This window comes from Cyanistes caeruleus, chromosome Z, assembly GCF_971803275.1.
Source record: "Cyanistes caeruleus chromosome Z, bCyaCae1.hap1.1, whole genome shotgun sequence".
Lineage (NCBI taxonomy): Eukaryota > Metazoa > Chordata > Aves > Passeriformes > Paridae > Cyanistes > Cyanistes caeruleus.
The window spans coordinates 30,906,951-30,921,513 of record NC_141732.1 but is presented as its reverse complement, the minus strand read 5'-3'; the positions used below and the strand labels follow the sequence as shown (position 1 = coordinate 30,921,513).

The 14,563-nt window shown below is 38.9% G+C and overlaps 1 protein-coding gene across 3 annotated transcripts in view; it reads right to left on the bottom strand.

Moving 5' to 3' along the window:
- The window catches only part of TEK (TEK receptor tyrosine kinase), a 41,350-nt gene that overhangs the window by 7,578 nt on the left and 19,209 nt on the right, over window positions 1–14,563 (bottom strand). Inside the window, exons 4-17 of one of the 3 annotated variants that reach the window (XM_023944457.2) lie at window positions 12,037–12,189; window positions 11,018–11,149; window positions 9,871–10,011; window positions 9,544–9,672; window positions 8,428–8,582; window positions 8,036–8,177; window positions 7,490–7,651; window positions 6,552–6,686; window positions 5,503–5,796; window positions 3,950–4,249; window positions 3,292–3,449; window positions 1,794–2,004; window positions 784–894; window positions 252–442 (exon numbers count right to left, since the gene is read on the bottom strand). In XM_023944457.2, the coding sequence (XP_023800225.1) occupies window positions 252–442; window positions 784–894; window positions 1,794–2,004; window positions 3,292–3,449; window positions 3,950–4,249; window positions 5,503–5,796; window positions 6,552–6,686; window positions 7,490–7,651; window positions 8,036–8,177; window positions 8,428–8,582; window positions 9,544–9,672; window positions 9,871–10,011; window positions 11,018–11,149; window positions 12,037–12,189 (2,414 nt within the window). The remainder of the gene's footprint in view (window positions 1–251; window positions 443–783; window positions 895–1,793; window positions 2,005–3,291; window positions 3,450–3,949; window positions 4,250–5,502; window positions 5,797–6,551; window positions 6,687–7,489; window positions 7,652–8,035; window positions 8,178–8,427; window positions 8,583–9,543; window positions 9,673–9,870; window positions 10,012–11,017; window positions 11,150–12,036; window positions 12,190–14,563) is intronic. The other 2 variants (XM_023944458.2, XM_023944459.2) reach the window with 2 other exon arrangements.

Genomic DNA, 14,563 nt, shown 5'->3' with positions numbered 1-14,563 from the left:
TATATCACTACCAATAACATTTAAAACTTTATCTGAAAATGAAAGCAGTTAACTACCATGTTGTTTAACGTTTTAATGTCTCTTCCATGATTCCCCATGACATAGTGTTTGATGGGTTTAAATGGAGACAAAAAAGTAATCTCATTCAGTGTGTGCTATAGAAGCTAAAATTTAAAATTAATTTAATTAAAGGAGATATTCCTTGGAAAAGTATTTGCCATGCTTTCAGTAGGTGGAGAGTTAAGACTGACCTGTTTCTGGCTCAAGTAGTCCATCCCTCTGGCAACATCTGCTGCAAAATGCAGAAGTTGCTGAGATGAAAGTGTAGATGCAGTACTGTTGGCAATAGCAAAGGCCGGATCTGTCTCTAGAACTCTGCTTTTCCGAAGGAAATCCAGTAAATTTCCATGGGGGGCATATTCAATAGCAAGGTAAAGATACCCTGATGAAACATCAGATAGTGAGCATATCACAAAGTAAGAGATCATCAGTAGGAGTCTTTGGAAATTTACACTACCCTGAGTGAAAATAGGAAATAAACATAAGACTGGAGGGAAATGTCAAACAGGGTAATTTATAAGAGTAGAGGAGAATTTAGAGCCAGTGTTGAACATCATTTCTGGCGTATTAATGTGGGCTTGTAGATCCAAACACAAGTTTATCCGACCTTTTAACAAATGCTGTACAGAGACCTGTTAGTTTTTCTCAGGACTGGGTGGGCTATATAGAGAGAGGGGTTTTTAAAATTAATTTTAGAAGTACATGTATTCAATAACATCTTACCCCTATGTTCACATGCTCCCAAAAGATTTATGATGTTGGGATGATGACCAAGTTTACAAAGAACTTCAAGTTCTCCAGCAAAATCTCTGTGATCATCTTTTGAGGCATACTCTGAAAATGTAAAAAAGCATGTGTTTGCTTTACTTTGAACTGAATTTATAACAATATTCTTTTTAATTATGAGGACTCCGAGTTGCTTGGGCCACTACTGTTTCAACCCTAGTAGAAAGAGAAAAACTATAAGGTACATTGGTATTTACAGGAAAAGGTAGGATTTTTCAATCAGAGATAAAAAATGTGAGAGATGAGTGTCTGTAAAAGCTATCTGCAAGAAATGAAGCATCTTTACACACTCTCCTTATGTCACTCTCCTTACCTGAGAGTGTAAAACGTTGTAGCAGATCTTATGAAAAGTAGCTGCATAAAAATCCTTCCATTTGTGTGCTGTTGATTATTTCTGCTTGTATGCAGACCTTGGCTCTTTTTAAATTAATCGTTACACTTAAAAGTGTTTTTCTATTTTTAGATAATGATCTAGTGAATTACAATAAAACATGTACTTTCTTACAGTATTGTATGTATTGTAGGTCTCTCTGGAATGTAGCTGTCATGCCCAATGAATAAAAAGAAAATCAATGATCCCTATGTTGTGGGTATATATATATATACACAAGTGGACAAATGCTGTGCCCCAAGACTACCTCCTATCTATCCAATGCATCTCTCATTGCAAATGAACTCACGTGAAGCTCATACTGGTCTATGAATTGAAAAATACAGGATAGTTAATCATATCAACCACTGAGGAGAAACAGAAACCAACTCTATCTAGCAGAAATACAGTCATTGACAAATCTTGGCCTAGTGACACCAGATACAATTTAATTAGCAATTTTGAATATTTATTTTAGTGTTAGAAGAGGGCTACTAAGCATTTGGTATGACAGAGAAACATTTGGAATACACAATCAAGAAAATTCTTTAGTCACAGAATCCCTGGCCATTACTACCTTTCATCCTTTTTATTGCAGCATCCATGCGTAACCCGTCTTTCTTAATGCGTGCTTTCAGGACTTGCCCGAAGTTACCTTCCCCAATCACATCTTGAAATTTTATGTCATTCCATTCAAGGACTGGATAAATAGTAGGATCTGGACTGTTTTTGGCTTTCCTGCTCAGAGTGAGAGTACCTGAGTTAAACTGCAGAGCTGGCTCTTCCCTCTGCAACAGAGTTAGGCAAATGACATTAAATGTGATTTCTACTTCACTGAATAATGGTCCAATTACATTTCCCAAATAGTTATGCTGACTCACCTACACACACACACACACACACACACACACACACACACACACACCCCCCAATCCACCTCTTACATAAACTAGTGAGTACATTGGACAGTTGCACCTACTTTAACTGCAACAAGCAGTTCTGCCCATATCCACAAAATTCTTCTAATTTGCATGTAAGTACCTTTTAGACCTGGGCCTCTTGAACAACTTTATAATCATTTTGAAGATGAAGGACGTGGGAAAAAATAATGTGATAGAACTTATCTCAAAACCAGTTATAAATCTCAGGTTTGAGGTTTATCTCATATTAGGCTTAATTTAATCTTGTGTTAGTCAGGCTCAGTAGGAGAGGTGAGGCAAGAAGAAGTAAGGAAATAAAAAGAGAGAGGAAATTATCATCCTCCATAGTTAAGGAGATATCTCCTTTTATGAACACATTCTGATGAAATACTTCTGTGGGAAAATTTTAGGACTAGGAGACAAAGCTATAATGTGTGGCCTGTAGCCTGATTGTATCATTGGGTGAGTCCCTTACCCCTGTTTATGAAACAATCTATTTAGATACATAGGAAGGAACTCTTTGGGCTAGCTTTATTCTGCTCCACAGGTTCCCCTCTGAAGACAGAGAAAAGCACCAGAAAGCAGAGTGATTGAAAAGCTCCAGACTGCAGCAGGATACAAATACATACATGTGTACTGAGAGATATCTCCATGTGATGTTAAAACCTTCAGCAATTTCCTCAGAGCCAAAACTATGATGTTGCCATTGATAGATCCCTGGTTACTGTCCCCGGGTTGAATATGGATGAGCAAGTATCAGCAGCTGCTGATGCTTGAAAGCAACATTTAATATCTGGTAGTTTTCAAAATCAGTCATGACTTCATAGATGAAGAACAGGCTCCTCTATTCTGTCTGGCTTGGCTGGCTTGACTCTGTCTAGTCATACACAAGTGTTACAAGGCAAAAGAGGAAGCACAGTAAATGGTCTGCAAAATTTTTTTTCAAGTAAAGTTTTCTACCTCCTAGCCTGTATCTGTGATGGCTTTAGCTTTAGGGTCACTAGTAGAGAAACTTTACAATAGTACTAATTGCATACATAAAGAGAAGATAGTGTTTGGGAATGCCAGGAAAAAGAAATTTGGCGAAAAAAAACAAACTGGAAAAGATGAGCTAAAGTTAGTAACCAAACTGACACAGGAAAACTGGAAACCTACCACCACATTTTGGAAAGCCTGAGCCATTCGACGCTGGAAGTTGGCCCGCTTTAACTGCAGCATGATGAGAAAGGCCAGGAGAATTGTTACACAGGTCATCCCTGCAGAGCCAAGGATAGCAATAAGCAGCATTTTGCCTCCTTTTGATTCATATGGAGCTGTTGAGAAAGGACATAAGAATTCACCATAATTTTCAGCTTATTCTGAATTTAGCAATACATTAACAATGCGTAACTGAAAACTGCTGTCTTGTAAACTGTTTAAAGACCTAAGGATACGTCCCTTTGTTTTCCAAAAATGTCAGAAATATTGGATGCTCTGAATTTCAGATGTATGAGCATCTGCATATTCTGTTGAATTCAGACAGAGCAGAGATGAGGCCACGTTCAGTGATCTAATGGTCTTGCTATATGCAACTCCTTTAAGTTTTGAGTCACTGGGCCTTTTTTCGTGGATATACACAAAAGGTGCATGTTGTCACTTCATCAATACCATGCAATGAACTAACAATTAAATTTTGGTGGTGCTGTGTTGTGTGTCAAAATTAAGAGCAAAAGAAAATTTAGATTAAAAAATTAGTATTATGACAGTGTCGTAGCTAACTGGTTTACACAACCAGTCCTGGTTTGTGGAAATCCAGTGTGGTTGATTAACTAACCTTTAGTTTCTGGGAGAGTCTTCAGTTCAAACGATGTGTTTGGGTTGCTCAAGCCAATGTTGTTCTGAGCATTAATCTGAACCTGGTACACAGTGTCTGGCTCAAGGCCCTTGAGGTGATATTGAGTAATGCTGGTGTTCTTTATGATAATATCAATGTGGTTGTACTCAGCTTTGCCATATATTTTGTAGCTGATGATGATGGAGGAGATAGAGTGACCCTCAGCAGCTGTCCAGGAGATGACTGAGGATGTGTCTGTGGTGTTAGAAAATCTGATGTTGTTTGGTGCAGGAGGGATTCCTGAGAACAAACACAAACACACAAGGCATTGGAGTGTACATCCACCCTTTTCTCCTTTCCACAGAGAACAAAACATTTTCCCCGGTGCTTTTGCTGTGCAAACGCAAATTTGTTTATGAACTATGGCAACTGAATGCAATAATTTTATGATCCTGATGTGTAGTCATCCTTGTAGCAGTATAACATGCTGCCAGCAGAGGCTGGAGTGGCATTCAATATACTGTCTTGGATGAAGATACACATTCTCTGAGCTGTATGCAAGCACACCAGATTTGCTTTCAGATTAATGCAAAAAGGATTAATTTCCTTATATACTGAATTATCATTCCCTTGTAATTGTCATGTCCCATATTTTCACTATTTCAGAAAGCATTTACCTGTCAGGCTGTTAGAAAGAAAGGAAATTGATACTAACATTTCCAAAAAATCAAATCAGAAAACCACCAGCAGATGTGAGTGCTATACTTGTGGATGCAGCCATGAATACTAAGTTAAGTACCTTCTCCTGGAAAACAGTACCCTTATGAGCTTCTCAGTGCAGTTTGGTGTCAGAGCTCAGGAGAGTCCTATAACAGCCATTGATATTTCAACTAATACGTGTAGGATTTCAGTGAGGGCCTCCTTACATGACCTGTAAGGAGGAAGAAGCCCACTTTTCCAGTGTGTGGTAAGGGCGGTGTCACCCATCAGCCATTCAGATGGCCAGCTGTTCGGATGGTACTCGTTCAGATAGAGCATTTGTTGTGGCGTTGTGAAAGCACACTGCTCACACTTAGGGAATTCAGGGGCCGTCTTCAGTGTAGCACACTTAACTACTCTTTGCTCACAGGGGTTTTACCTTGCATTGTATCTTCTCTTCTTTAAGTGCTGACTATTTCTGCATTGTCATAGCCGAATTGAGTAACAAGAGAGCTTGGAGTACTGAACTCTGATGGCTCATCCTTCTGAGGAGGAAAAAAACGCTACTTGTGTCAGAAGCACGAGTCGCGCTGAAATGAAGATGTGGATTCTCAAGCTTGCTTTTCTCCATTTCAAAAAATCCCCACATTAATAGTTCCTGACAATTTCCAGCAGAAGAATTCCTTTGGACGCTGAGCTTTCCAAATAATAGCAGTAACAACCACAAGCGATCATCAGGAACTAAGTGTTACCAAAATAAAGGATTACATTTAATGTAGTCATCAAGTGACAATCAGTCTGATCACTGGGGGTAAAATGAAGAATTAAACAGAAGGATGTGAATCAGCACTTACTGTCACTGAAAGTCCATGCATACAGATAGTTGCTCCATTCTCCTTGGGACCTGGTGTTCACCCGTACCCTGCACATGTATTGCTGTCTAGGCTCAAGATCTTTAATGATCAAGGTGGACATATTTCCTGGCACTTGAGTAATAACACTGCTCTCGTCACCGTTGTCATTCACGCTCTTCCTTTCCACTTCGACACGAATATCATCCTCTGTCCTCAGTGTTAAAGGATGCCATGACAAATTCAGTGATGTCATACTTTTTGGAAAGAGAGTGATACCTTCTGGTGGAGGAAGACCTTGGAAAAGCCACAGTGAAACAGGGAACAACATTTCATGTCTGGTGTCTAAGCTAAAATAAGAGTACCTGTTATTCCCAACCACTTCCCCCAGTTTGGGGTGACATAGGGTAATTCTCTCAGCCATCCCACATAATTGGGCAGAAGTTACATCTAAGAGGTGTTGATAGTCCCACAGTGTCTTATCAACAGATGATGTGCCAATAAAATGGTATCTTCAATGAGCTGGTGTTGCAGATGCACTTTTTAGATGTGAGAAGCCAGCAGTTGTCTTGCTAGATAGGTCCTGGTGCAATCCTCATTTATTCTGTATGTTTGTATTCAGTTTGAGATGTATCCTAAATGGACTAAAAATTTTCTGGCTTGTTAAAACATCTTCATTTTTAAAGTAAATTGATCTAACACTAAGAGGAAGGGCTGCAAAAAAGTGATCTTTGTCTCCAACTCTGCCGCATAGCCAGCCAAAATATATAAATTTTCCTTTCCCAGATCCTCCCTCATCTCTAAATCAGGGAAAATAATAGCTCTCCCTTTTTCTGGTTTTCTTCACCTGTTTTTTTATTTGGTTTTTTCTTTTCCTTCCTTTGTTTTTTTTTTAATATCCCTTTGCCTGAGATTCTTTTGAAAGAGTCTACAAAGTTTTCAAGTGCAACAGTCTTTGCTCAAGTGAAAGTGTTCTGGCAGAGATCAGGGAACAGACCACAGAGAAAAACAGCTGAAACACCCATTTGTGAAAAGCCATGATGGTGACTTACCAAGTGCAGCTGTTGTGAAGCTGGCCTGTGGCCCAGGATGGCCTTCCCCACCTTCCCCTTGACGACTCAGCTGAACACAGAACTGATACTCAGTTTTGGGTTCCAGATTGTCCAGTCTTTTAGTTGTGCCTTTTACTGACAACAAAAGTCAAAAGAAAGTAAAGCCATGCCCCATATTATGGAAGAAAATATTTGGAAAATACAAGGTAAGATACTCAGATACCTTTTTTTGTTGTTGTTGTTCTTGATTCAGTAGGATAAACTAATTAGAAGTATAAAATAATTATTTTTAAGTTGAGCTCCAACCTAGTCCAAAGGTTGCTTCATCTGCCCTTCTTTCAGGACAAAACAATATTGGTTGCTTAGTCATTGTTCTTTCTGTACGCAGATCCTGGGCTATACTGGTTTAGTAATAGCTGTTGGTAAATTCCTGTAATGTCTCCTGTAGTATTTTAGGCCATGCATAAAATTTGAAAGCATAGCTGGAGGACGTAATCCTACTAATAAGCAGGTTTTATTTTAACATTCCATTGCATTATTGATAAATATTTTGGTAAGTTACGTGTCTCACTAGGGGCACAATGAACACAATGCAAGGTGGTAGATGCCCCAGCATCTCCGTACTGCCCACTGCTTTTGAAAATCTTCTGGTTACACAGGAGTTTAAAATAGCTGAGACCAATGCTGAATACACTTAATCCTAAGGTAGGAGGGGAAAACCTTTTGTTCCTGAAGTGAATACACACTTCCAACAACTGTTGGTGTAACACATCCGCATGAACATTATGTGTAGTGATAAACAATCACACATCCCGTCACAAAAGGTTTAACGTCTATGCATCGTAGGTTCTTTTGAAGCTAATCAATAAGGGAAACATATGATGTTTCAGCTGGTAAGTGAGGTTTGTTTTTAAGGAAATTAAAGAACGTTCTCTTACCTTCTACAGACATCCAGGATTGATAACGTTTTGCTGGCTTATACAGAAGTTTTGTTGACACAACAGGTCCATCTCCATTGTGCAACTCAGCATTGATATCAATTATGAGAAAATTATGTCCTCTGTCTGTCAGCCTTGGGGCATACTGTGGCACAGGAGGAACTGAACAAGAATGCAAATATTAAACTCTCTTATAGCTGCCTGTATCAGTAAGACTCTGGTTATTCCTGGATCTATAGGAAAATGGAAGATGCTCTTCAAAACTCTCACAAAATAGATGGGGCTTTACATGCTAAAGCTGACAGTGAAGATATTTCAAAAAAAAAAAACCTTGGGTGTTCTTCTAAACCTTACCATCACACTTATTCTTTCAATATGCATAATTAGTATGTTACTTATAAGGGGTTTTTGCTTATATTCCAGCTGTAAATATTTATTCAGGCATTTTCTGGCAGTGCAGAGAACAGAAAGCTAAGCCATGCTGGAGTATAAAGCTGTGCTTAAAATTAGAGAGACAAAGACACTTGAAGAAATTCATGCTTTTACCTTTGACTGTAACTTGAAATGGTTTCTCTGCCATTCCTGCTACTGTCTGCACACTGCAAACCCAAGTTCCTGTATCACCGGGCAGGATTCGATTAATTCTAAACATGGCTTCAGAACGATTACTTGTAGAAATTTCATCAGGCTGAAATGACAAAAGATGTATAGAGCCTGAAAAATTTGGGCATTTTGGGTTTGATGCTTTGAGTTTAGTGATATCTGTAAAAAACATCTATAATGGTCAACTCCATATTTTCATAAGTGCTGAGAAGTTCATGGGGTATCCCAGAATACCAAAATTTCATCTTATGCTTGAAAACCATGGTATGCATTAACTACAGATAAAGTCAATATAAACATTAGAAATAACAGAAAACAATTGATTAGGAGCCTACCCTTAAGACAGTTCCATCTTGCTTCAAGAGTTTGAATTCTTCAGATTTAGGAAGTGGCATCCCAGTTGCTATACAAAATGGCTTGAACTCGACACCAGAATTGAGTTCCACAGGATCTAGTAAGTTTACTATCTGAGGTGAAAGATCTGCTGAACCTACAGAAGATATATAGTACAATGTCACCCTTCCAGTAGACATTTTAAAAGACAAGTTTAGGTGTGTAGGAAGTGTAGGTGCTGGTTCTGGCTCCCCTCATGTGGGCATATGAAAGAATCATGCTTAGCAAAGTCAACATTTTTACATCATTTTGTATATAATGTGAGAAGGAGCAAGCCGTGTGTTCAGTTTTCTTAATTTTTCTGATCCCTATCCTCTCTTGTTGATGTTTTAAGCACAGTGTAGCCACAGCAAAATCATGCACACATTTTGTTCTGAATTTACAGTATACACTTGCTCTCTAGTTTGTGTGTTTGTATCACAACAGTATCATTTGGCTGGCTGGATCACAGTCCTATTTGTCTATTTGCTGTTTTTCTTGATAAGTTTCACAAATCAGCAGTGGATTTGTAATTTTATTTATCCACGTAAAATAATGAATGCTGAGTGCATCTTATAGAATACCTTGCTTGAATCCAGTGAGACAAGGTATGTTCAGCTTTGTAAACTTAACTTTCTCCTAGATTGACACAGCAGTTTTAAACTCTGGTGTTGTCTTAGAGTCTCAGTCTTCAGGTCATGAAGCTCATGTTATAGGAATGTGTGCAGCCAAATAAGAGGTAGGTAATGGTAAAATACCATGAGGTTATACAAAAATCTAGATGTGCAGCTTCTGTCAGAGACTGATTTTAAGATCAGTGAAATCCTATGGAGTAAAGCTTGAAAATCTACCTCTAATGAAAGCAAAATCAGATTAAATGTTAGCATATCATCCTGATGAATGCAACATATAGGTCAGAGGTTTAAAAATACTGTATTGCAATGAGGCTGTACAGAAATCTCAACGCCCCTGGAAAGTAGTGAGTGGACCAAGAATACCAACCTGGACTGGTAATGCTGTACTAGCATTAAGATCTGTTTTAGTTACACTGGGAACAACCATTTACCACCTTACTGTACCTTTTTTTTCACATTGCAGACCATGCCATCCGAACGAGCAGATGCAGCCCTTAAATCTGTCACATGTTCCTCGATTGTGGCAATTGCATTTGAGTTTGCAATCTGATCCATAAAACCCAGGTTTGCACTCTGCAAGTTCATATTTTGAAGTTAGTGAAAAGGTACTAGAAGATGTCTTCCATTATTTTTCAATCTCATTACAGAAAAAACCTTTTTATGTGACTATAAAAAGAAATCCTCTATTACTGTCCTGTGTTTGTTCCCTTCTGTATTTCCTGCGTGCAGAACATTAAGAACCCCCACATTCTTTTTTTTTTTTTCCTATACCTTTGTCACATTCCAATCCCATCCATCCTGTTGCACAAGAACAACCATATGGATCTGGTAGACAGAACATATAGTTTTTGCAGCCGTAATTTTCTTTACAGGTCTCTTCACATGTTTTGCCAAATGTGTTGGCTCCACAAGCTGTTGAAAGGAGAGAGGGAAAGAATAATCCAGTGGTATTGTCTATGAAAAAGCTAGTGCTTCTGATGATCCTGCCTTAGACAAGAGAAAACATGAATTTATATTAAAAATAGCACTTTGATCATTCAAATACTAGATCAATTAACAACCACAGCAAATTAAGCCATGGCTGTTCTGACAGTTAAGTACAGGCAGCAGAAACAGTTTTCTCTCTGTGAAGATCTTTCAGCCAAGCACCCTTGCTTTAGATCTGTGGAGACAGCAATTAAGCAACAAATTCTGTTTACAAGCCTTCTTAATGTAAAATGAATAAGCAGCGCCGTGAAAACCAAATATTCTTCCTAGCAGTGAATGCATGTGAAACTGCTGATGTCAAGGTTTTGCTTCTATAAGAGCAGTGCTATGCTAGAGTGGTTCGGGTGTCAACTATTCCAACAGCTTAGCTCTAGTACTTGCAGTGCTGCAATTCACTCAGATAAAAGGATACATATTTAGCAATCAACCTGAAAGATGCTTGGAGAATTCAAAGCAATGTGATACTGGATAAGTTTTCCAGAATTCCAAACTACTTGCTGCGGACACAGATTCGCACACACATACACTGTTGATGTCCCTACAGAGACAAAGCACCCTGTGAGCACATTAGCTTCCCTTCAGAAGCAGCCAGGGAATCTCTAGTATATTTTGTAGTGCCAGTGTATCCTTAAGATGGAGCCTAGAAGATGGGTAGCATATTGTCCAAGTGCATATTGATCAAGGATTGTTGGAAACATTCCTCTTCCCTAGCAACATAATCTCTACTAGGAAAAGAGAGAAAGAGAGAAATTAAATCCCAACTGCAAGAACAGCCAGAACAGAATTCAGGGTTCATGTCAAACAACTCTGTCCTGTCTCAGGCACCAGCTGCAAAATCAGGCACTCCATATGATGCTTCCCTGAATAGTATGGCGATTTCTGTTACTGAGAACAAATTAATAAGCAATTGCTGAAAATATTATTTACTTACCTTTCTCACATGTTTTTCCCATAAAACCTGGAGGACAGATGCATTCCCCAGTATCTTCATGACAAATGCCATTGTTTGTGCAGGAGGGGCAGTGGAAGCTACAGGAAGGGCCCCATTTCTCAGCTTCACATCCTTTTAATGAAAAAAATATAATGACATATTTGTTGTCTTCTTATTCAGTAACCCATGAAGTTGTAATATTCTTTTTAGAGAAAACAGTGAAATACATAAAAGTACAATCTATATGGACCCTGGCATGCCAGAGAACTGGACCACTGTAGTTAGTAACGTAGCAGTAGCTTCAAAATCCAAATTTGGGCCATTATATTTATTTATTCACCACTCCTCAAACTATTGTGTGGATATTCATGAATGAAATGTGTCTTAACATCATAAATATTTTCTCTACAATGTGAGATATTTCAACAGATATCTATTTTTTCACATCAGTCTTATATTTCTCTCCAAGTTGACGGAATATAATTTTCTTTATATCTAATGGACACAGCAGCATGAGCAGCAAAGTATGTAAAATACTTAATGTAAAATATCCCAACTCATTCTTTCATCCAATAAGAAATGAACCTTAAGAGCTAACTAAAGCTGAGGTAGTTTGTGAAATTATAATAATGTATACTAAAGGTGATGAACCTTAGGATAAAGGAGGTCTGGATATAACTCACCATGGAGAACAGTGAGACCTAGTGGAGTATTATCTCTTTCATTCATTCTTGGTGTTTGAAAAGCTGAGATGCTGACAAAAGAACCAGCTGTCCTGGTCCAGACATGCCCAGATATGCTGAACTTAAAACTGACAGATTTTGGGTTTTTTCTCTCTCAGCTGTTGACATCAATATTGGCTTGTACCAAAGACCCTTGGGTAAAACTTCCTTCTGACATAATCTGATGGCAGCACACACCAAGAAAGATTTTGGCCCTTATTTGGGCACAATATATTTAATTTCAGATTAATTTTGACTTTTAACAATTAATCATCACCACACATTAGTGGAACTTACGTCTTACAATAAGCCTCGTGTAAGCAGAAGTAAAAAGGTTTCCTCCTATATATCTGGCAGAGTAAACCCCTGCATCCTGTGGTTGAACTTGAGGATAGGAGACTTCCAGTTCTCCTGGCACTTCATGCCTGGGCACAGAGTGGATGAAGGAGCCTGAGGAAGGAGTACACAGATACCACACACAGATGTCATTCACCCTCTAAACAAACAAATGAGCTTGCACTGGTTACTGAAGGACTGTTGGGGCAAGCTAAGCAGCAGAATCAATGTATTAATTATGAATTTTCTGACAGCTGTAGCTGTACTGTTTTCCATAATTGGAGAGGTGCAAACAAAAAGGAAGATACATCTTGAGGGGATTTAGTAGATAAACCGGACAAACAACTTCACACTCAGCTTTGCCAAGAGCTTAGTGATTCAAAGTGTTAATTTTGTTCCTTGGTCTTTTCTGAAATAAAGGATAATAATCTATAAGGATTCTAGGGTGGCTGGAGTTGAAGAGCAAATGCCAGTCAGGTCAAATTTATTCTGACTAGCACAAAGATTTACTTAGGAGACCAAAGCAGGAAGAACTCAGCATAGCTTTCTTCCCAGATTTAACACATTTCTGTCTCTTCTAGTTTTTTTTCACCAAAGAGCTTATTTGTTTTATTCTGAGTTTGCTGTGCTTGTTCACACATGTTTGCTAAATAAAGCAGTAGTATTTGGTCTTCTTCCATCCCTCTGGATCACTAGGTAAAATTATTTGAACATTGGTTGCTCTCAAAGAGAAGCTGCATCCATTGAGCTTCAGGACCTCCAGGAGTCTTTCCACTCCAGTCTATGAGAGCAAAGCTGTTGCTGTAGGTTAATGACAGGTCCAGATAGCTCTCACTAAAATATTTGTGCACATACTCATCCACACTGTACAAACAAAGTCATCCACCAATGTACTCACACAGCAAAACTGTGATTTTATGACTACTGCATGTCTCTGTGGGACTCACTAAAAAAAGCCTGGGTTGGAAGGAACCTTAATGACCATTCAGTTTCGAACCCTCTGCCAGGCAGGTACACCTTGCACTGGATCAGGTTGCTCAGGGCCCCATCCAAACTGGCCTCAAACACTTCCAGGGATGGAGTAACCAACACTTATATGGGCAACCTGTTACAGTGATTTACTACACTCACATACAAGAATTTCTTTCTTGCACCTGATCTAAACCTACCCTTTTTCAGAATAAAGCCTTTCCCCATTGTCTTGTCACTGGTCACTGTCAAAAGTCCCTCTCTAGGTTTCCTTCAACTCCCATCAGGTCTGCCATAGAGGTCTCCATCTGGACTTCTCCTGGCTGCAAAATCCCAGCTTACTCACATTAACAACCCAGACAGCCTGATCCTGCTCTGATTCGCCAGCTAGAATGGCCTAATGATCATTGCCAATTGTACTCTCATTAATCTAATTGTCCTCATCTTCTACATTCCATTACAGTCACACTGAAAGTGCAACATTTTTTTTTTCCCCTTTTTTCACTTTTCTTAAATTGTTTAGAAGGTAAACAGCCATCAGGCAGGACCTCTGCTGTCTGTGACCATACATACTATCCATTTGAGTGTTGTCAAATTTAAGGCAGTCTAGAAATGTAAAATTTTGCTGAGGATCATAACCAAAACAGCAGAAAGACTGTGGATCACTTTAGTCCATGACAGCACATGACAATCATTGTCCATGAAAAGAGGGTCAAATTAAAAGAACAAATAATGAAAGGGACTTATTTTGAAACTGTGGGGCATTTTCTACATATTTGTTGAGTTACAAGCTGCATAACAAACTTGACAGCAAAGCATTAAGAAAGCCTTATGCTTACAGTCTGCTAAGAAAGGCTGAATTCTTATGGCTTGTTTTCCAAGATGTTATGCCAATTTCTTAAAGCAACTCTGTTTAGCAGAACCATTTCACAGTCTAGACAGCCATTGTGAGATTCTATAAGGAGGAAGAAAGAACTGAAGTGAAAGACTGCAAGAGCTAAATACAGTAGCAGAAGCCTTTTCTCTTGTTTTCCAGTTGCTGTATCAGGATTTCTCAAAAGTGTTGTTCCAACATCAACCTCAGCTGAAAAACTTGACCTGCTCTCCAGAGTCAGAGATTTTTTGCTGAATATCCACATGGAATCACAGCTAAGGGACTGTCATGATATAAACACTCCTGCTCCAACATCTCATCTGGTTCTTTTCTGAGAAACTGGTGACAGGAGACCACAAAATTTTCCTAGGGACCCTGAAATGACAAGTGATAGCAAACTTGTCTGCTGTGCCCTGACAGCTGAATCTCTGAAGTGCAAAGAAACAGGTATTTGTGAAATACTACTACTACTTTGCCTATTGTCTCTTTAAAAGTCACCTTTTATCTATGTAACTCTTCCAGCCTGTTGAAGTGCTCCAAGTAACTGGGGTTGAGGCTGACTCACTACATGAGTTCTTCGGCAGTGTGTTGACACTTCCTTACCTCATCCTGCTCTATTTACTCCCTGTTTCCTGGTGGCTCACT